The 22,674-nt window shown below is 38.4% G+C and overlaps 2 protein-coding genes across 3 annotated transcripts; both read left to right on the top strand.

The window, feature by feature from the left end:
• Nucleotides 1-3,956: 3,956 nt before the first annotated feature.
• Nucleotides 3,957-15,256, top strand: gga3a (golgi associated, gamma adaptin ear containing, ARF binding protein 3a). Of its 2 annotated transcripts, XM_005469981.2 has the most exons (17): nt 3,957-4,039; nt 4,669-4,753; nt 4,909-4,984; nt 5,086-5,184; nt 5,276-5,399; nt 5,553-5,656; nt 7,209-7,289; nt 7,446-7,583; nt 7,888-7,969; nt 8,172-8,294; nt 8,771-8,983; nt 9,578-9,651; nt 9,731-10,161; nt 11,307-11,506; nt 12,299-12,468; nt 12,598-12,708; nt 12,913-15,256. In XM_005469981.2, exons 1-17 carry the CDS (start codon nt 4,003-4,005, stop codon nt 13,021-13,023), a joined length of 2,259 nt encoding a protein of 752 aa, XP_005470038.1. In that variant the 5' UTR covers nt 3,957-4,002; the 3' UTR covers nt 13,024-15,256. The 2 variants fall into 2 exon arrangements, with proteins under 2 accessions (XP_005470038.1, XP_013128443.1); XM_013272989.3 differs by lacking the exon at nt 3,957-4,039 and having other exon boundaries at nt 4,690-4,826.
• Nucleotides 15,257-15,389: 133 nt separating this feature from the next.
• Nucleotides 15,390-19,922, top strand: LOC109202395 (small ubiquitin-related modifier 2). The gene is made up of 4 exons (XM_019359649.2): nt 15,390-15,548; nt 16,453-16,584; nt 17,525-17,596; nt 19,400-19,922. Exons 1-4 carry the CDS (start codon nt 15,528-15,530, stop codon nt 19,463-19,465), a joined length of 291 nt encoding a protein of 96 aa, XP_019215194.1. The 5' UTR covers nt 15,390-15,527; the 3' UTR covers nt 19,466-19,922.
• Nucleotides 19,923-22,674: the final 2,752 nt, after the last annotated feature.

Genomic DNA, 22,674 nt, shown 5'->3' with positions numbered 1-22,674 from the left:
TGACACACACATGCAGGCTGGGAGTCCTTACACAAAATTCTGCAGGGCAGACATTGCAGATTGAAAAACAAGTAGAAGCATCATAGCATCAGCTGAGGGCTTCTCTCAAGCTGAAGGAAACCTTGCCCTCTAATCTCAATGCATTGTCCAATGACGCAATCCCAAGATCAAATGTTATCTCATGTTTGTTTATACTCCTTCACCCTCTAATCAAGTGTTAAGCCACTAAAGCAATTCAATTTGTCTAATATGTCAATACAGCAGTAATATTAAAGATCACAAAGATCTGCCAAAGCCTCTACACATCTATACTGCTTATATGGAGTATGGTTAAGGTGGCAGCAGGCTACGTATAACAGTCAAAAGGGCCCATATGTCTTTTCCCAGGAATATTTTCCAGCATCTCTTGAAGGAGCCCAAAGTTTTTTCAGCCAGATGGTGTTAATAATTGCTCCTGCATATTCTGATGTTCCCTGGGTCTACTACCAGCTGGAACATGAAGAGTGTCATTAGAGCTATTTCAGAAAATCACAATGCTTACTAGCAAGCGGATTATGCTTGGAAAATGATTATTCTTGAATTGTTTTGTTCCTCTGAAAGTCCAGGGAATACTTAAGAAGCAACAGTTAAAGTGTCTGATGGAAAAGGGAGACAATGAAACCATAAATATAACAAAAGACAACTTTTTAACTTGAAGTGTTAAGTGGTTTTTACTAAATATGAAAAGCTGCTCTACAACTTACAATAGATCTACAAGTCAATCAAAAACACAGCCAGGAACAGAAAGTTAAAAAGCTTTCAAGATAAAGGTTATTGGCACAGACTGTTACCTTTCTCCGAGCTTATGGACCTCTGGAGGGGGGTGGGGGGCAACATCACACAAAAGCTCAACACTGTCAGTCTCTAAAAAACACATTCAGTGAATTCATCAATAATGAATGAATGAATGAACGGCAAGTAAAAGTATTTTACACAATAATCAACAAATAAACACTGAGCCATTCACACACACTCTCTTTCTCTCACACACACACACACGGACAAAAGTTGGCTTCCAGATGCCACATGATGACATGTACAACAGCAAAAAAAGGTCTGGGTATGCTTGAGGTGTCTGGTCATGTTACACTGAAGTGGGGTAAAAGGCCAGCAGAATGAGACATGATAAGTGCTCAGTAATGGGAATAATGGCACAGACAGACTCTCCTTTGACACCTTTGTGACATTGCACTTGTTTTAGAGAGAGCGCAGAAGTTCACGTTCTGTGTACTTTTACTTCTGACCAGACCCCTTGTGAAGTGGGCATGACTGTTTGAAACAGAAAGTCTGAAAAATTGTTAGACACAACCTCTGAACTGTTTATTCTCAATATGGTGGTAGAAATTTTTCCTGTCATCTCCTGACACTTACAAAAAACATTCAGCAAAAACAAAAAAGCAGAGAAATGGTCTTGCAGCCATTTCTCTGTTGGTTGCGCTCTCTGAACTACCTGTGGAGGAAACCACAACCTCTCCAAACACTTTTGATGGGCTAAAACTGGTGATACTAGTCTATCGACAGGAAAGGGTGAATCACTCAGTTTGGCACTGCTCCTGTCAGGGGAATTGCTCAGCCACACAAAAGCTGTAGTTATGAAGTAATCAAAAGAAGAGGCAAGACCTCTCCTCTAAGCCTGATTTCTTCAGTTTCTAAATGTAAATAAGGGAAGAAGAAGGAGAATCAATCAATCTAAAGGAAATAAACAACAGAGTGCACAAACGTGTTTACTGCATACAGAAAACCTTCATCACTTATAACTGATAAGATGAGAGGACTCTGCAGCTGATAGGCTGCTGAGTGTGTGGATAAAGCTGCTGCTGGACTTAGTTTACAGACTGCTTTAAATCAAATTAGTGGAAATCACACTCCTCATATGAGTAGTATGACTGACTCAGAAAATATCTGCTTCACTCTAACTTCTGAGAGTAAGCCAATAAAAACATCCCCCTCTTCACAAAATTCTCACATTACTTCACTGACTCTGTAAACAGATGCATTAAACTGGACCTAAGACAAAACAATTTCAGCAGATGTCATGAGCCTATACAAAGAGTCTTGCTGGACTTTATTTCCTCCTTATAAGCTTGATGAATGTGAGGTACTAGGTGACAAAGCTGTCCCACAGTGCTTTTTTTGGTCTGTCTCAAGATGTAAGATATGTAAAACCTGTTATACAGTAACACTGGAATTCATGTTATGGATTATTTGCATAGGAGCCACTAAAGTCCTTGAAGATATCTGAAGATCAAGATTCCTTGAATTGTTCACGCAGTTTCATTTGCAAACTCAGAGGGAGCGAGACTGAATTTGCAAAGAATGGCATGCAGTGAAAGAAAACAACACCAGACAAAAGCTCGCCATTACACAAAGCAGTAGCTTGTGATAGCGACTTGTTCTCCAAAGAAATCAAATTTTTGTGAAAAGCATTTATTTAAAGTTTAAACTAACATCTCAAAGCTAAACTTTAAAATAACTGACAAAAACAATCTGATAAAAAATTAGAATTTTAGACTCATTGCATTTTAAACGCAATGATACTGTTAGCCAATTATTGGTTATATACTGAACACATTTATTTTTCTTATACAGTTGTGGTCAGAAGTGTATATACACTCATCATGGTAATTATAGTCTTTTAATGTTTTTTTTTTAATTTTCTTTTAACTTCTAAAATAAACAGAAATTCAGTAAAAAATAAATAAATAAATGTTGAATTTGCATTTTCTCTATTCCACATATACCTCCCATTAATTTTTGGTTAAATGTTCCTTAGCAAGTCTCTTAGCACCTCAATCAGATGCTTTTGGTAGCCATCAATAAACTTCTGGCACATTGCTCATTAGATCTTTTGCTCATTAGACCATTAGACCAGAACAACCCCGGAGCACAATGCTACCACCACCAAGCTTGACAGTTGGTACAATGTTCTTAGGTTTGAAATCTTCACCTTTACTCACCCAAGCATAGCTCTTGCCATTATGACCATGAGTCATTTGGCTTGGTAATGTGGGCAGCTGCAAATTTAGGTCAAGCCTGTAGGTGTTGAGTTTGCAACAGGTGCTTCCTTTTTGCTTGGCACCCTCTCAGTCCATGATGATGTAAAACTGGCTTCACTGTGGACAGTGATGCTAGTTTTCCAGCATTTTCCAGTTCCAGACAGGCTTAAGCCTTGATGGTTCCTGGGTTGTTTCTGAACATTCTAACGATTTTGCTCTCATCTCAGAATGCCAGTTTGTTTGTCAGTTTCTTCCAGACCTTGGCAAAGTGGTGACACATCTGAAGAACAAAATCGACAATTCTCCTTTTTTAGATCTTCACTCAGTTCTTCACTGAGACTTTCCCAGTGTTTTGAGTATTGGTCATATCACTGAACGCTGTGAAACAAATCCTTTCTGTGCTGACAAAGAGAAAATACCAGTCAATCATGATGACTGATGACAACTTAATAGGCCAAAGCCTCGCCACATTTAAAGACAATATAGAACCTTCAGCACCACGTATTAAAATATTTAATATCACCTGTATAAATGCATTCACTATGTATGTATAAAGTGGCACAGAGGGAAAATTAAAATAAATTCACACTTGTACATTCAGTTCTCTTTCTTTTCTTTTTTTAGGCATTAACGGTGTATAATGTAAAGTCGTTCCACTGAAGTGACTGTACAGCATGAAAAAGCGTAGTTCAAAAGAAATAATTGAAAACCAAAGTTGTGACATTAATATATTTTTTTTTAATCTCAGCTGCATGCTTTTGGTGAAAAAAGACATATAAACAAATAAATACAGAACAAGCTGAGACATTAAAATATTATGCTGTCTGAAAAAATGTTCAAGTCGTCACATGATGGTAGGGTAGAAACATAGAATTTACAAAAATATACAGTTGTAGCAGGGAGCGCAGTGTCCCATTTATCCGGAAGCACGTGAAGGCATCAGGAGTCACGCGTTGTTTGTACAAATATGGCGGACGATGGCGAGTCATTGGAGTCTTGGCTTAGTAAGTATAAATTTAAACTCTTTTTTTCTCGCTATTTATTCATGACAGAAGTAGTCGCGTACGCTCTACGATAACTTAGTTGTATTAAATATTAGTTGCACTCGTATGACATAACTACATTTGAAATTTGCGATGCTAATTCATCTGTGTTGTCACAAGAGGCTAGCACAGTCAGCTGTCAACTGATGGTTGACACACGACAAATATTAACCATTTTTGAATTGTTCTTATTCGTTTCCCGTGGTTATAGTTGGTATGCCTAGAAAGATGAGTTTTTTGTTTTAAATTGGGTCTCCACAATGCACTTAAACGTTTGCTTCCTGAAACACCTTTAGGTTTTAACCGAAGTTTAACACCATCTGAAAACAACAAACATAAACAGGAGTAGTAAAGTATCTTGCGGCTCAGTAAGAGTGAATTCACATTAAGCTGAATGTTTTTAACAACTGCCTGGATTGTTCGTAAGGTGGTCTGGGAATGGAGGGAGCTTCATGCTGGAGGGCTGATTGAAATCTTGGTAGTAAACAAACTGTAGTCTTCAGTGGCTGTCCTTGGATTTAGGTGAACCACAGGCACCAAAGAAGCTGTCAGAGTTGTATGTTCATGAGATTTTATATTTTCTGTTTCAGACAAAGCCACTAACCCTTCTAACCGGCAGGAAGACTGGGAGTATATTATGAGTTTCTGTGATCAAATCAATAAGGAGCTAGAAGGGTACGGCCACGTACATTTAATAACCCCAGCCTCTCCCTACACTCATAATCAAATCATCTGTCCCCTCCTTGTGGTAAACACACAAGCCTTTGTATGTCTTACATTATTGAGTTTGCATTGCATTGTTTGAATTGCCTTTCTGGCATATTTTTCAGTCCACAGATATCCGTCAGACTGTTGGCATACAAGATTCAGTCACCACAGGACTGGGAAGCAATGCAAGCATTAACGGTGTGTGGTGAAATAATTTCACTGTGTTTTTCATTCTGATATTCATGGATACTCGGTTTAAAAAAGAAGAATATTTATTTGAGTTTGTTTTGTTTTTGCAGGTTCTTGAAGCTTGTATGAAGAATTGTGGGCGAAGGTTTCACAATGAAGTTGGGAAATTTAAGTTTTTGAATGAATTAATTAAGGTGGTTTCACCCAAAGTAAGTACCAAATTTTTTACATTTGCAGACAACGTCATACTTTGAGTTGTTGTTTTCCTTTATTAAGCAGTTCATCTACATCTTTTTTTAGTACCTGGGAGATAAAGTGTCAGAACAAGTGAAGAAAAGAGTGATAGAGATGCTGTATAGTTGGACAGTGTCTCTGCCAGATGAAACAAAGATTGCTGAAGCATATCAGATGCTGAAATTACAGGGTGAGACATAAACAGCTTCAAAAATAATTAAATATACTGAGTGAAAAACATTATGAACTGATCACAGTAAAATCCAAAAATCACTATCACTGTGCTATGAAGTCCTGACGCTGTCTTTACCAAAGTGCAATGACTACCTGTTTTTATTTTTAGGTATTGTTTCAGCTGACCCAGAAATTCCTCTTGATGCCACATTAGTACCATCACCTTCTCCACGACCCAAGAATCCTGTGTTTGATGATGAGAAGAAGAGCAAAGTAAGAGAAACTATTTTTGGATATTGTGTGAAAGCTGCTTCTCATTAATTCTCGTTTTCACTTCTCCCGTCTCTGTTACGGATATAGGTTTTTAGTTATAGGTTATTCCGCATTATTTAAGATGGTATATCACTTATACCTCAAAGAGACAATAGTGCATTTCAGGATAGAGCTCATTTGGTAGCTTAGGAGTCAGTGGCTATGTGAGTCATCATGGAAAAAATGTGGCCCTGCAAACACCTTTTGTTGCACTCTGAGAGATGTTTATATGTCTGGATTTATGTTGGTGCATTTTGTCAACGCAGTAGCATCTCAACTATGCATTATGCACCCCTGAAACTTTAAAGGTGTGGCGTAGGGATGAAGAATGACAAGATTGTACTGATCCTAATGATGTTATAGGTCTTGTTTGTAGTTCAGTTGCCCTATTGATTCATATTCCTTTCTTTCTGTGCTGAAAAAGTAGCCCTACGCAGGTTTTCAGTACCATTCAGTCTTCGTATTATGGCCACACTGCAGAAACTATACTGAGAAAGGCTTGTATGTGACTCAGGTGTGCAAAAATGCAGCAGTTCTGAACTTAACATGTCTTTTGCAATGAACAAATATCAAAAACAGCAAGCACTGGTAAAATGATTAAGCTCCGAGGCTCATGGTTCCAGTGGATTGGGTAATTAAGCGTTTGTTATGAACTGGAACTTTCTGATTCCAGCTCCTAGTCAAAATAAAAATGCGATGTGAAGATCAATAGTCAAAGAAATGAGTCGTTGAATAATGCAGTAATTACAACACTATTAAATATGTATGGCATAATCATGAGTTGAGATTATCTGTGGCTATAAATTGCCAGAGTTACATGAGAACCATTCTGATATATGCACTTAAACACAAAGCTACAGGCAGAACACAGTTAGCATAGCCTTGGGCAGTCAGAGAAACCGTTTTAAAACACTTCAGAGACATGGATAAAGTTCAGTGAAAAAAGTCTGTAATGCTTTCAGAACAGATTTTGAATAATTGTAGATTTGTGACAGCTGTGAGCTAGCTTCTTTTCTCATGTCCAGTGGTTATGCTTCACTTACTATCTGATGACATTAACTTCACAAGCTTTGGCCGATATCCTAACTGAAGCCCTGAAATACTGGCCGTTTGTCTTCAGCAGCTCAGCCAACAGATTCCAGCTGATGGCTTTTCAGTCTGTTCCTGCTAATACCTTTATGCCGTTTTCATGCTTGAATAGGAAATTTTGATTATAGGATTTTCTCACTACATACTCGAAATCGAAACACTCCAAAACATCAAAAGAAGAGAATCTCTCTTGGCTGCCTTTTTTTTTTTTTTTTTTTTTTTTTTCTGTCTGAATCCTTTCTCTCTCTTGCATCATGATTTGCATTGTGGCATTTCACAGAAATAAAGACAAACTTTGTATATTTATGATGCTGCTTAACTAGCTCATTGGTTGCTACAAATATATTGGGTTCACGGGTGGGTGTGTGGGTGTTTACTTTGGGTTCACAGCAGTTAATCTAGTAGTTCTCCTATCTCTCTGCAGAGATTAGCAGAACTGCTGAAGAGCAAAAAGCCAGAAGATCTGCAAGAGGCTAACAGGCTCATCAAGAACATGGTCAAGGAGGTGTGTCAATGTCAGATGAAATGTTTTTGTTGTAATATTTGAGTATGAATTAAGTCGGACTTCTGGCTGCTCTCTTTTGGAGACATTTTACCTCCTTATATCAGGAATAACGAGTCTGATCAACAAATACTAACAAATGTAGTTTTTCTTTTTCAGGATGAGGTGAGAACACAGAAGGCAACAAAGCAAAAAAGCACACTGGAGGCGGTGAACAACAGCATCAAACTACTTAATGAGATGCTTGCACATTTCAGCCCAGAAGACTCCACAGACGCAGACAGGGAGCTTATTAGGGTTCGTTATTTACTGGCTAAGATTCAAATGACCTTCTTGAAAAAATTAATCTGTCTATCATTAGTTGACCTTTCTGGAAATACTAATAGAAAATTCCAAATGTTTCCCATACAACCCTTAAGCAGTTTGAAGTAATTCTGGGCTTTTTAATTAAACCGTACTAGAAGCAATTTATAATACCCTATGAATAGTTTCTGAATTAGTTTGAAATTCTAAACTTATTTTATTTATTTTTATTATTGTTATTATTTTTTTTAGTTTAGTCTCTTTTTTAAATAATGATTTATTTTTCATTGTTTTCCAGGAGCTGTATGGTGATTGTGACAAACTCAGGCAAACGGTAGTTCAGCTCGCTACTGAGACCGAGGATAATGACAGTAGTTTGGGTAATAAAATATTGGATTTGTTTATTCTGCTGAAATGTCTTGCTCAATTTTCTTGTGCTGATTCAAAACTAACATCCCATCAGACCCAGGTGACTCAGAATCATTCTGCTCAGTTTGTAAATTGGCAATGTCTTCACTTGTCTTCTCAAGGTTATATTAAATCTTCACCCTGGTCTAATTTATTTTGAAATTCACATGTTAGGAGACATCTTGCAGGCCAACGATGACCTCTCTCAGGTTATTAATTTGTATAAGAAGATTGTGGAAGGACAAACCATGAATGGAGAGGCTGGAGGACATCAAACACAAACATCAGTCAGTGCAGGTAAATTTGAAGTGTAGGTCATTCAAGTTAGAGAGAACAGTTCCTAACTTTTCTACCATTTGGCATGGTGGTTTGTGACATGTTCTCAGTGGGGTGTATGTGGTATTGGCTTTAATGTTGTGTCTGTCAAAACTGATTAATGCACAATCAGCACTAGCGTGACCACAGTGAAAGCTTATTGTGTTTGACACAAGAATTTGCTGAGAATCCCATCCACCATGTTTTCAAATATGTTATAATGTGTAAAGTACACATAAGAATAAGCTTAAGAGTGGATATCCAGTCTAACCTGAGAAAGGATTAGCACTTTTAAGAGAGTGGCCTTTGTGCGTATTGGAATGCTGTGTACAGTTTACAAGCAAGGTTGGGTGTAAGTATTATTTTTAGGGGAAGTGACTCTTTAGATTTGGCTTGTTTTACCGGTGAAGACTGACAGTACTACTGCTTTGAGTACATTTATATACTGTATCTGATAGGCACTGGAAGCACAAACCAATCAGAGATTTTGATTGATCTGGTGGGTCTGGACATCCAGAGCCCCTCTGCATCTGAGCAGCAACCTCCAGCATCTTCGCAGTCATTTCCTGCTGACCTGTTGTGTGGATCAGCTGCCACTGACCCACCGTCCCAGAGTGTTAACGTACCCTCCACAGCACTGTCACTGCTGGATGAAGAGCTGCTGTCTTTAGGTAACATTCAGCATAATGTGGTTTAATCACACTGATTTATTTTTTAATTTTGAAACTGAATTATAAAGAGGACCTATTACGCTTTTGCTTTCTTTCTTTCTTTTTTTTTGTATTACTGTGTATTGTTGCTATAGTGCATCCATGGTATAGTGGTTAACCCATTCATCTTAAGACTCATGATTTGAGATTAGGGTCCCAAGCTAGTGTACTTCTAGTGCAGGTCCCAAGCCTGGATAAATGGGAAGGTTGCATTAAATCCAACACAAGCGTGTGACCCCTTAGGAAACAAAGGAGCAGCCAAAAGTACCTTCTTCTATAGTTGTGTATTTTCAGTGCTGATACATGAGCCAAAAACTCAGGCATCAGACTGCTCTAAACACTCATGGGAGTTGGAAACTATTTTGTTTCAGATAGTGTATGAACTTTGGCCTGTACCGTGAGTTTAACAAAGGTAAACTGTATATTATGCAGGGCTGCTGTGGTCCAACAATGAAAATTTGGAGTTAAATATCAAAATAATGGGTGCCGTTTAACAATTGTATCAGAATTAATAGATTTTGATGCAAATTCTGTCACAATTGTTTTTATTTACAGGCCTCAATGAACCTATTACTGAGCTTAATAAATTGACACATGGAAACCCAAGCAATCCATTGCCATCTACACAGGTATTTAAGTGAATTAATTTAAAGTAATTTTAATTATTGTCTTGTTGGTTAGAAGTGTTTTTATTCCCTTGATTTCCAGGATTCCAGTCAAGATTTGGGTCTTTTTGACACTTTACCCACAGTTCCGGTGTTTTCTACGCCTTCTCTCTTTCTGGATGCCCTCTCTACAACAGGAGCCCCAGCTAATTCTTCCAAGACTTATACACCAGCTTCTTCCTTAAACTTCACTGGCCCTGTCTTTTCTACACCTCTGGCTTCTACAACATCCGTTTCAACAACATCCGTTTCAACAACATCAGTCATATCCCCACAACCCTTCAGTTCTGTATTGACCACCGTGGCTCCAGCTGCTCCTCCTCAGTCATTCAGCTTGACCTCATCTGCTCCCTCAGCCCCCAGTATCACCCCTCAACTAATTTCAACTTCAACTTTGGGCTTCCACTCTCCATCGCCTTCTCCAGGTCACATTCTGCAAGATCTCACCTTGCTGGATCTGGGCAACAATAATAGGTGAGTAATACATGTGCTGCTGTGTAAAATTCTCTAGACTGGGTCACTCCATCTGTACACTTTCACACATCGTATTTTTATTTATTTTTTTATAAAGAAACCTCAGTAAATGGTGCAAACTCTTCATTCCATTAAGACTGCGTCTCTTAATCAATTTTAAAGGTGGTATTTAATCATCCAAAGTTTGCAAGTGGCAGATTGATCTGTAAAACTCCATTACCTCTTGACAGACACTTTTTTTTTTTTTTATCGTTTTTCCATATGATACAAATTAAATTTTAAGTCATTAGAGTACTTTGTATTTTGCGTCAACTGAGATAAGACAAAGATTGAGATGGATTATTTTCATGTAGCTGTGCTAACTGATTACCTGCTAATGGTTCAAATGTGTTTGTGTTACTGTGAAGTCAAATGCTTTTGGATTCCACTATTGATTATTTACCCCAGCATTTCCAGAAGTGTTTCAAGCGGAAGTGTTATAGGAACAGTGTTGTGTGTTTTTTGTTCTCTAACAGGCTAGTTCAGTTCAATAAGGCAGAGAAAGTCTTTCATACCACATGCTGTACACATGTGCCAAATAATGATAGTCATTACTTCAACTGATGTAACAAAAGAATTTCCCAAGTAGAGGATAAATATTTATGATCTCGTCTGTGCCAAACATTTACTACATGTTGTTTTATACATATGGGTCCATAAGTAGTATAATACTTAGACACTGACACAGTTTCTGCACACTGTCGTATTGTATTTTAAATCAGTGAAGTGCCAACTTTCAGCTTTTAATTTAAGAGATTTAATAAAAGCATGGCGGAAACTGTTTAGGATTTTCACTCATTTTTATACATAGTTCAGCGCTTCAGATCTTTGTGTTTAATTTGCATTGAAAAAATGAGGAGACAGACTTAATCTGGCCAGGAAACTACTTGTTAGTCACTTGTCCAATTACAGTTGAGTCTCTGAAAATAGGGGGCTTTGTATAAATTGTAGTACTTCTGTTAAACTCACCAAATCCAATCTATCAGTCTGCACTTAAATCACATTTTGATTGTTGAATGTTAAAATCCACTGTGGTGGTGTACAGAGGCAAAATTACAAAAAATGTGTGTTTTTTCCAAACATTTTCTTTGCGCTTTGTCTTTCAGTCTTGAAGCCACATCCACCCCAATTATATCAGAAGGAATACATGCATGGTCTGCTCCTCTGTCTATCAAGAGTCAGGCAGATGACAGCCCTCTGTTGCGCTCTCTGTCCCCTGTTCTACCCCTGAGCCAGTCGAGTCCAGGTAGAGGACAAGAGGTGTCCCTGGCCAATGTATTTGTCCCTCTTGATACCATCAAGCCAAGTGAGTTCACCAAGTGGGCTTTACTGACTATATGTTTATCTCTAAGTGAAGGTTTTTGTAGCCTGTTGGAGTGTATGCTCAGGGTCCCTGACAAGATAAATTTGAGGTCAAATCAGATCATCTGATGTCTTTCTGGAGGTTTTCAGTGATGGAAAAATGGTGTTTACTCTATTAAGCACTTAACACTATTTTTAGTCCTTAAAACCTATTGGAAATATATATTTCTAAAGTAGATTTTTCACTGAAAAGGACCAGTGTAAAAGCTGTTCAAAAAGAGCTTTATGTTCTCAAAATGTGAACATGTATTTTGTTTTTATTAGGACATTTTTGTTTTTCCAACCAGTAATTTAAAATGTTGGCTGCTGTTTGACCATCTGTCTACTTTGATAGCAAATTCTGTAGAGAGAATAATCACCTGAGAGATTTTGGGAAAGCATTCGTGCCTGTGTACTGCAGATGGTTCACTGACCTCCAGGTGTTTTTTGTCGAAACATAATTGTTAGATGGGAAAATGAACATTTCATCATTACTGATCATTACTGGTGACAGTGAAAAATTGAATAACAAATTGACAGTGAAAAACATATTAATACTGGAAATAAGATGGATTTTATCTTCTTATTGTGGTCTGAAATTAAGCATTGCAGCACGCACGAAAGGAACGATGTGCATGAAAGCAGAAACTTCTTCTAGCTGACTCAAATGACTGTGTTGAGGGTCGTGTGTACTGCCTTATCAGTTTATGAAGTAATCTCAGTTTATTCTTTTTCTTTGCGCTACCTACACTTTTAGGTAAAGTGTGCCCAGTGACAGCTTATGATAAAAATGGTGTTCGTGTTCTGCTGCATTTCGCCACCGACTCTCCACCAGGCAGGCCGGATGTGCTGGTGATGGTGGCGTCCATGCTTAACACAGCCACTCAGCCGGTCAAGAACATTGTTCTGCAGGCTGCTGTGCCCAGGGTAAAACATGACGTGCATACGTAACACTGTTCCTGCATCATGAGATTAGATTTTTGAGAAAAAATCGAATTTAAGTGGGATGCAGCTTCTGTTTGATGTATGTGGATGTCTCTTCTGCCAATTTTCCAGACGATGAAAGTAAAACTGCAGCCACCCTCGGGTACAGAGCTGGCCTCTTTTAACCCAATACTTCCCCCTGCTGCCATCACTCAGATCATGCTGCTTGCCAATCCTCTCAAGGTAAAGCTCAGCCTTGAGCTTTTCTTGTGTTTGTGCATTTAAGCATTTATTTATTGACAGAGCGCTTACTCAGTTGAGCTGTTCATTCAGTAAAGAACGGTGAAACATCTTTTTACTGTCTTCCTTGTCAATCAATATGAGAATATAATGGTTAATGGCTCAGTGCGGTCCTTAACTGAAACATTCTGCTTTTATGTCTTGCAGGAAAAGGTCCGGATGAGATATAAATTGATATTCACCCTGGGAGAGCAGCCATTCACAGAAGTGGGGGAGGTGAATGATTTTCCACCTGTTGATAAATGGGGAGCTCTATAGCTCTGTAGGCTGATTGCTGTAAGACTACTTGATCGATTTGCTCTGCTGTGGTCAAAAGAAAGCAAAATATTAAAGCTTTCAGGCAGAGTTTGAGTATATGATAAACTTTGTTGGATTTCAGAGAGTTGAAGATGGTCTGCTGATGTAGCACAAATACAGCGCTAATTTTATTACGATACCAGAGGTAGTCAGTGTGATGCAGTAACTAACAAAATGAACTGTTTGAATGCTGATGGTAGTTGTTTGGTGAATTTTAAATATTGTTGTGCTTTCATTTTTTTTAGTACCCCTTTGATATAATTTTAATGTTCTTATTTGTGTCTCTGTTTTATTGGAGAATAGTTGCACTTTTGGAAACAAGGCAGTCTTGCATTAGAGGTTAAAATGATTGTGAAACTGTGGTTGTATGAACATGTGATCGCAATTTGAGTTTCACATGATTTCTTGATGACTGTGTAAGATTTTTAGAGTTGAGACGTCAGGCCAAAGCAAACAAGAGCCCCTCTTTTGCTCAAAAATCACTCCAATATTGGCTGACTGGAAATCGGTCGCTTCCAGTGTGGCTCAAAACTACAACTGAATACCTTTCTTCTGGGTTTTACAGGAAATCACAGCTCAGCCTGTTATATTCAGCACTAATATTTTTTAGCATTGCAGTATTTATTGTCATGAATGTATTTATTTTGGTTAGTGAGGAAGATATCACAACTCCTAACGAAATGTGTGGTGATGCAGCTGTCAGCTGTATCCTGCATTCCCCTTATTAATAGATACTTTGAGTATTGTATTAATAGATGAAAAGGTTAGTGTGATTTTCAGAGTCTGTAATGTTACCAAATAGTCATACAGACTTGTTATAAACGTTACATTATTTAGCAAACTAGAGATGGGCTTAACGAGGAAATTTAATTCATGTTGGAAGAAACGGCAGCCATAGGTCAAGGCCTAACCCTTGGGTAACTTACCATGTGTTCATACAGAATTGTGACCTCTTTGTCTTTATCTTTTTGGAGTTACATGTGCTGGAGGTTCTCTACATATTTCTTATAAGTTTATTTATTTGTCATATTGTTAAATTAACTTGTCATTGCATTTTTTGAACAACTACTTCTGTGCATGGATGAATAAAGCCTGGGATGGATTTTATTTATGTTAAACCTTTTAACATTTTAACATGACTTTGTTTTTGTTTTGGGTTTTTTGTTGTTGTTGTTGTTGTTTTTTTTAGTGTTCAAAATCGGTGTAAATGCAACTGAATGTATTTTCATTTTAGAATTGTTATCTCAGTTCCTTAAATTAACTTAAAATGTCTAAGGTACTCTAACGGGCCACATTTTCCCCCATTCAAAGTAATTGAAAATACAACTTTTGATCCTACATTTATTTTGACATTAACTAATTCATTCCTTTATGTTAAGGTTTGATTTTGGAGTACTCGCCTCAGTTTTTTATTTTTATATTTCCCCACCAGATGGTACTGCTTTTTCCCATTCAAAGCAAGTGGCAAAATGTCACTCTTCTTTTTTCTGCAAGGGTGCTTTGCTACTGAAATAAATGTTGTTGGATAATCGTATGTGAGAGAGAGAGAGAGAGAGATCCCCCTTCAAGTCTTTTCTCTTAGTTTATAATGCAGGGTGTGGCCTTTTAATTCAATAAGAGTAAATGTATTGCATTTTGAATATTGTATATCCAGAATGACTACTCCTGCAATTGCAATCATTTTGGATATGGTTGAAGCACTGACATGATTGACTTGTCCATCTCCATATTTTTGTATTCCCCAAATGTTTATCTCCCACTAACACCGCAACGGTCTACGAGTTTGAACCTGGGACCTGCACACCATGCCACCAGCTATGCACCGCTGCTGATTCTAAGTTGTGGCCCTGGGAAACACTCAGTGGTGTATATGGACACAGAGGAACAGCAGCCTTATATAGGGATGCTCATTACAGATGGTGTTTACAGGTCAACAAATTAATCAGTTCAACTCAACATAATACTAGATAATATTTTTACAGCCGTTTGTGGGAAGTTGCATTTTTTTTCATTGGGACCTAGAATATACACTGTAGAAAAAATAAGAATGCATGAAAATCAATGTTTCTGCCAATCGTTAACCTATCTCAGGACCTGATAAAAATAATAGTCATATGCTCCCTGAAATGGATTTTATGTACCTCATGTTGTTGTTTGCTGTATGTGAAGTGCATTAATATAACCAAACAACGTCCTTGATGTGCATTTATTCATTTTGCAATGCCAGATGGTAAGTACGAACTACAGATACAGTGCCTCTACTCCCAGATTATATGTATCTAAACTTCGCTTAATAATTGTTATTAACTTGACGATACTGGAGCCATGAACTATATTGCTGTTAAGTCAAACGCGGGCTCTTCGCTCACTGCAGCCGACGCAAAGTGGCGCGCTAGACTGCGCAGTCGCAGCAGTAGCAGAACAGGCGAGACGCAGGCAGACAGTCCTCAGCAGCAGCAGCAGCCATGGCAGATGGAAAGCCCAAGGTGAGGATTGGACTTTAAATGCATCAGAGCCCATACAAAGTTGAATGTACACGGTAAACTGATGGAAAGCAGTTCGTACAATTACTTCGAATCGTATAACTCCAAAAACCGCTTCAAACATGCGCTAACTTTACGGTGTTTGTTAGGAAGCTAGCGGGTTAAGTTAGCATAATAAGCTAACGTGGCTAACCGACCCGATCCATTGGTGAAATAAAGAAAATATCAATATTTTCTGTAAAATAATTTTTAATCGGCACCTTTAAAATTTTGCCATCTGTATGACTAATGCACATGTAATGGGAAATAATCTAGTTATCCCATACCCGACTAGATTAAGCACCAGTTCAAGAAAAGTGAGTTAACGCTGAGACTGAACAGAGCAACATAAACGGTACAAAAAGGAACCTTTTGAGCAAAAGTCGTAATGTGCAAACGAATCTTAGATTGTAAATAAAGGGTTCCGTTGTACTGACTCGCCAGCCATAAGCCTGGGTAAAGAGATAAGGGTTTTGTTAATAGCACAAGTGGAATAATTTGAATCTTTGCTAGGCCGCAGTGCATCTTGTTGTATTGAAGGCCATTGTTGCTTGAGTTGCCTACAGCTAATGCTAACGTTGAAGTTGTAAATCCAGTCCTCATTGCTCTCGGTACCCACGCTAGTCTTCAGCTCTACGCACATCAGGCAGGCAGTTGTCGCGGAGGATAAAACAAACAAGCAAAAAACGTAAATCCACGCACATATTGTGAACTTAACTTTTGTTTGAAGACAATGAGGTATCGCTGAGATATGCAAAACACCTATGACTCGGAATTTGTAATGGCGGGCGCAGTTTCTTGTAAATCGTCACACCTCCCCCTTTTTTCTAAATAGTGTGACTTTCTATGAACTTGTTTTCTGTCTTAGGAGGGAGTAAAGACGGAGAACAACGAGCACATCAACCTGAAGGTGGCAGGACAGGATGGCTCAGTGGTGCAGTTTAAGATCAAAAGGCACACTCCTCTCAGCAAACTGATGAAAGCTTATTGTGAACGGCAGGTGAGACTGGGACACAATTGTAACTTTTTTTAGAAGTATCTTTAAGTGTATTGCTGGTCATCTGAAATTGATCATTCATAAGCAAGAGACCACGAAATTGACATTTAAAAATACATGGTTCTTGCCAAATCAGAAATGGGGTGGGGGGGGAGGGGGGTATATTTGGACATCCAACAAGGTAAACCTTCCAAAAAAATTTAATTTGCTTAATTTACTTATGCTTAGAATATGTTTCTGTATATCAGATGGCCTAAAATAGAAGGGTAATGCAAACATCTGTTAACTATGGTAACAAGGCTTTTTTTGCTTTAACTATATCCAGAGTTTTTGGTTTGACCCTAAAGAAGCAAATCTTTGTTTTCATTTTGTCATTACTCACATGGTACCCGGAAAAGTTTGGCGGAATCCACACAACCTTAAATTTATCTGGAAGTTAAGAGTCTTAAAAACACCTCAGTTCTACTGTAGACATATTAGGTGTGCAACATCAGTCCTCCCCATCTAATGCGCAGCACACACTGAGACAGTTACACCATTTTGCACATCTGCTATAGTGAAAATAACAAAGTTTTGCAGTTAAAACTAAAATGTCAATCATATATATTTAATCTTTACAATATTCTGGATGTTTATAAATTGTGTTATTTGTATACGTTAGAGCTATTTCTCATGTATGTAACTTTGTAATATATTGTATTTAATTTTAGACAGTCTGTTACGGTTCTAATGGTCTTGGAGCAAGTTTAACCACATAATTTCCTTTTGTCCCACCCTTTTTATTTCCATCAAATTTTGAAGGGGTTTTTTGGTTAAGCAGTCAGTAGGGAAAGATGGTTTTCCTGAAACAGGAGTCATTGCAATTCACAGTCGGTGTTTTAAACCCGAGGTCACAAAAATACCTTGTGAAGTTTAAAAGTAAACATTTTGTTTTTCCACTCAGGGGCTGTCAATGAGGCAAATACGATTTCGATTTGACGGTCAGCCCATCAATGAAACAGACACACCTTCTCAGGTAAGTCTACATGCTCTTGTTCTTGTGCACTTTTGGAATCACTTTTCGTTATTGTGAACTACGGCTGAATAAACCTTGGCCCTCATAGTCTTGCTACTTTGGCTCTTACATCTCATATTAGTTGTTACATGTGAACTCAATGCATTATGTTACAGTACTCAAAATCCACAAACCAGTCAGCTGTTTGGGGCATTCCAGTAAAGTCATGGATTACCACATAGCTAATATAGGTCAGGCCAACATGATCCTTGTTTGTTTTGGTTTGGTTTAGGTTTTTTGTTTGTTTTTGCAGTCCCGAGATTGCATTTCAGCTGATATGTTTCCAGCATATACCATTTACTTTCATGAACTCAAAGAAGCAATAATTCTGCATTACAACTGTACTACAACTAAAACAAGAAAGAGATTATAATATTTACTGTTGTATACAGAAAAAGCATAGAGGTTTACTCAAAAGCACAGAGCCATTATGAACAGATCTAACTCCTTGTTGCATCTGCAGTACCCCTTTATGTCAGTGCAGAACATAATCTTTTTTTACTATGATGTTTAAAGGAAAACATTATGTCAAACACTGGGTGATAAATCAGGTAAGAAACAATACTCTGATACATTAAGTATAGTTATTCACATAACTGCTGTGGACACAAAAATTAAAGCCGCCCATGTCTCCACACATAAATTGGTGTTTCACACAGCTGCTCTACTAAGACTGCCAACCATATAAAGACACAGCAACCAAGACCTTGTACTCCAAAGCAAGTTCAACATACTCAGATCTCTGTTTCACTCGCCCTACCCTTGGTAGTCAGCCTAAGAGTTCACATGAAGGTTGATATCAACTGGATAAATCAACCCAGGGTTTGGCAGCCTGTCTACAAGCAGCTTCACATGAAAGGGGTGACATTAAAAACATATGACAAATCATGCATATGGTTAATTAAAAGCTATGATATTTTAAAAGAAATTGAAGAGGTTAAGCACAGAATAATAATTACTGTGTAAGTTTACACACAGGTATTACAGGTCTGTTATCAAAACACAGGACAAAATGATGGATTATAATTGTTTTATTACATTGAGTTAATGTTTAGATTCGCTTATGTATTAGGAGCACATTAATGCTCCTAAAACATGTCATTTGAACTTGCAGTTGACAAGTGGGGAAAAAAGCTGAAATTAAGCTGCTTCCCAAGAGCAAGTGGGAAAGACAAAAACTTTAGATCCTATTAAATATTTTTGGATCTTCCAGGAATGGTGATGATACTTTTCCAGAAAAGTGATTGCTCAGTAGGCAGTTTTCTACCTGTTTATCGTTATCTTGAGTATAACCTTCTCCAGAACAGCAAGAAATGAACAGCTTTCAGAATATATCAACAAATAACCCTGAAGTAAATGAGATGGGTACAAATCCTGCTTCAGGATTTCTACAGGCCTCAGGTCTTAAAAAAGTGTAGTCAGCATTGATGTGCCTTATATTTTAATGGCCACCAGAGGGCAGGCCATCCTTTTGTTGAAGAACTTGTGATTGTATGTGCGTGGGAAAATGGCCCCTGGCTTACTTCCTCTGTGACCTCACTTTCTTGATGAGTTTGTGAGCTTGGGAAACAAACCTAAAACATCAAGTCCATTCAGAAAGAAGTATGATCTGAGGTTCATACTACAGCTCACTGAGTAATAACTTGTTTGTCAAGTCTTTTCACATACCAGTGGGTTGCATCACGGTGGCTACGGCCTCCTTTTAAAGCATTTGTACTTCCTTCTAATATTTAAAAAGTTTTCTTGTCTGTCTTTTTTTTGCAGCTAGAAATGGAGGATGAAGATACAATCGACGTGTTCCAACAGCAAACTGGAGGCTCGCCTCTTTAAAGACTGTTTCCTATGAACATCCCTACCTCCCCCTTTCATCCCTGAACATCTTTGTTATACCCAGTCTTCAAATGCTCATGACCAGTGTTGATACGATCCAGTGGAATATTTACACAAAATACTCAAAGGCAGCATCACAGCTAGTGTTGAGTTTGATTACACTGCCATGTTACGTGACATATTAACATGTCTGAACAGTGCAGTGCAGACAATATGTAGGCTGCAGTCAGTGTAACGTGCCGAAGAAGTGAAAAACTGTTTTTGTTTGAGTTTTTTGTTTGTTTGTTTTTTGTTTTAATTTGGGAAGAGAGAACGCTTGGTCCTGCTTTTGCTTTTATACTTACAAAGGCTTTGATTAAAGATGGAGGTTTGATTGATGTAACCCTGTGTTTTAAATTCACTGACATCTGTTGTTATTATAAAAATGTATTATTGGAATAAATTGAGTCTTTTTTTTCCTCTTTCTTTCTTTTTTTACAAATCTGTGTGTACGTGTGTTTTCGTCACATCTGAAAACACTGTTTGCAGGTACAGTTACAGTCATTTAAAAATTATTGGTTTGAATTTACTTCTCAGTAATTGCTTCCATGCAGTAAGAGGAAATGCCATGATGTAAGTACTTTTAGAAGCCAAAGACATAATTATCCATCATTACATGGCCAATAAAGTGTATATGTAGTCAGTTTTCAAAGTAATCAGTTTCTAGACAATGATTTCTTGAATGACATAAGCTGTGTGTGCGTATGCATGTCCCCACTTGCCCTGCTGTTGTCTTTATTCTTCAAGCTCAGGCCCTTTACCAGAGGCCTCGGAGCTTCAGACTCTTGCGCAGCATCTTTGCTGTTCCTAGAACTACTCTTCTGAACATAGATCCTTGGTGTCCCTACCGTCTGCTGGAGGCAAATCTTGTTCTTTCCATTCAGCTGACTCCTCACAACTGGCCTTACTGCAGGTATTTGATGGTTTCCCACAGGCCTCTTTATGGTTCCAGTTTGCCTGGGGGATTCCAAAGTACTGTCCCCAATATATTCAATCTTGCCTTCTAATAATGGAGCACTTTCACTTCTCACTAGGTTCCTTCTCTTTATTTACCATCTGACTGCACTTAATCAGTCCAAATAGCATTCAGATGATGTTGCTGTTGATCTTACTGGGTAATTGATGTCTCATTCTATGCTGGCATACATACGTTTGCTCAATTCTGTATCTGTAGCCAGTCTTAAGAGTGATATGGCTGAGAGGGTTCAGGCCTGTGAGAAACATAGACAACAGAGCTTCTCCTTGGTACATCCTCCAATTGTGCTATTGGCGAGAAGTTGGCCTCTAGTTTTGTTCTTAGGGTCTTGTTGAGCTTAAATAGTTTTAGGTGTTGTTCATATCCATGTGTGACGCATTGTGTCGTAGGCTTTCTTGTAATTAAACTAGGTGGTGCACAGATAGCGCAGTCACTTGAGACCAGACTGACCAATGTTCCAGCAGCTGGTGTTTTTCCTCTTTGCTTTTTCTGACAATTCCTTTCTGGGCCCATGTATTGAGTCATATGCCTATTCATCTAGACCAGGGGTCTCAAACTTGCAGCTCACGGGCCTCTTGCAGCCCGTATGTTGACATGAAGAAATATAAATGTGCAATTTGGCCCTTGAAGTTACCTTTTTTTGTTAGGAAGCATATGTTTGTTGTTGAGTGCAATGTTAAAATAAGTTCTTTAAAAGGCAAAACATTTAATTAGGAAGGCATTATGAGCAGAGAGTACAAACATGTTTAGGGTTTGGGTGTGTTAGTTCAGTGAGAGAGTTATTTGTAAAGAAAACCATTTTCACTAGCAGTCAAAAACTAATATGTACACTTATGTCTGCATTTTTATTTTGTTAAATACAAACTAAATTGTAGCACAAGTGCTGCCACGTGTCTGCCAGAAAGACTGTACCAATTTGTTTTGCACTTTTGCCAGTTATATAATAGTTGAAATTTCAAAAAACAAAACGCTTACTTGTTGTTCCTAGAGTATTTAAAAGTAAAATGGGAGGCAAAGCCTTCAGTTTTCAGGCCCCTCTTCTGTGGAACCAGCTTCCAGTTTGGATTTGGGAGGCACATGCTATCTCTACTTTTAAGATTAGGCTTAAAACTTTTCTTTTGGCTAAAGCATATAGTTAGGGCTGGATCAGGTGACCCTGAATCCTCAGTTATGCTGCAACAGGCGTAGGCTGCTGGAGGATTCCCATGATGCATTGACTATTTCTTCTTCAGTCACTTTTCTCACTCACTACAGTGGCTTGCAAAAGTATTCGGCCCCCTTGAACTTTTCCACATTTTGTCACATTACAGCCACAAACATGAATCAATGTTACTGGAATTCCGCGTGAAAGACCAATACAAAGTGGTGTACACGTGAGAAGTGGAACGAAAATCATACATGATTCCAAACATTTTTTACAAATAAATAACTGAAAAGTGGGGTGTGCGTAATTATTCAGCCCCCTGAGTCAATACTTTGTAGAACCACCTTTTGCTGCAATTACAGCTGCCAGTCTTTTAGGGTATGTCTCTACCAGCTTTGCACATCTACAGACTGAAATTCTTGCCCATTCTTCTTTGCAAAACAGCTCCAGCTCAGTCAGATTAGATGGACAACGTTTGTGAACAGCAGTTTTCAGATCTTGCCACAGATTCTCAATTGGATTTAGATCTGCACTTTGACTGGGTCATTCTAACACATGGATATGTTTTGTTTTAAACCATTCCATTGTTGCCCTGGCTTTATGTTTAGGGTCGTTGTCCTGCTGGAAGGTGAACCTCCGCCCCAGTCTCAAGTCTTTTGCAGACTCCAAGAGGTTTTCTTCCAAGATTGCCCTGTATTTGGCTCCATCCATCTTCCCATCAACTCTGACCAGCTTCCCTGTCCCTGCTGAAGAGAAGCACCCCCAGAGCATGATGCTGCCACCACCATATTTGACAGTGGGGATGGTGTGTTCAGAGTGATGCGCAGTGTTAGTTTTCCGCCACACAGCGTTTTGCATTTTGGCCAAAAAGTTCCATTTTGGTCTCATCTGACCAGAGCACCTTCTTCCACATGTTTGCTGTGTCCCCCACATGGCTTGTGGCAAACTGCAAACGGGACTTCTTATGGTTTTCTGTTAACAATGGCTTTCTTCTTGCCACTCTTCCATAAAGGCCAACTTTGTGCAGTGCACGACTAATAGTTGTCCTAT

This window comes from Oreochromis niloticus, linkage group LG6 (assembly GCF_001858045.2).
Source record: "Oreochromis niloticus isolate F11D_XX linkage group LG6, O_niloticus_UMD_NMBU, whole genome shotgun sequence".
NCBI classification, from domain to species: domain Eukaryota; kingdom Metazoa; phylum Chordata; class Actinopteri; order Cichliformes; family Cichlidae; genus Oreochromis; species Oreochromis niloticus.
This window is presented reverse-complemented; position numbering and strand designations above follow the sequence as displayed.

Coding starts and splice junctions, on each gene's coding strand:
- LOC109202395 (XM_019359649.2), top strand. CDS start 15,528: ATGGCAGATGGAAAGCCCAAG. Junction 16,585..17,524: donor AAGCTTATTGTGAACGGCAG/GTGAGACTGGGA, acceptor TTTTCCACTCAG/GGGCTGTCAATGAGGCAAAT. Junction 17,597..19,399: donor AAACAGACACACCTTCTCAG/GTAAGTCTACAT, acceptor TTTTTTTTGCAG/CTAGAAATGGAGGATGAAGA.
- gga3a (XM_005469981.2), top strand. CDS start 4,003: ATGGCGGACGATGGCGAGTCATTGGAGTCTTGGCTTA. Junction 5,657..7,208: donor ATGATGAGAAGAAGAGCAAA/GTAAGAGAAACT, acceptor ATCTCTCTGCAG/AGATTAGCAGAACTGCTGAA. Junction 12,469..12,597: donor TGCAGGCTGCTGTGCCCAGG/GTAAAACATGAC, acceptor CCAATTTTCCAG/ACGATGAAAGTAAAACTGCA.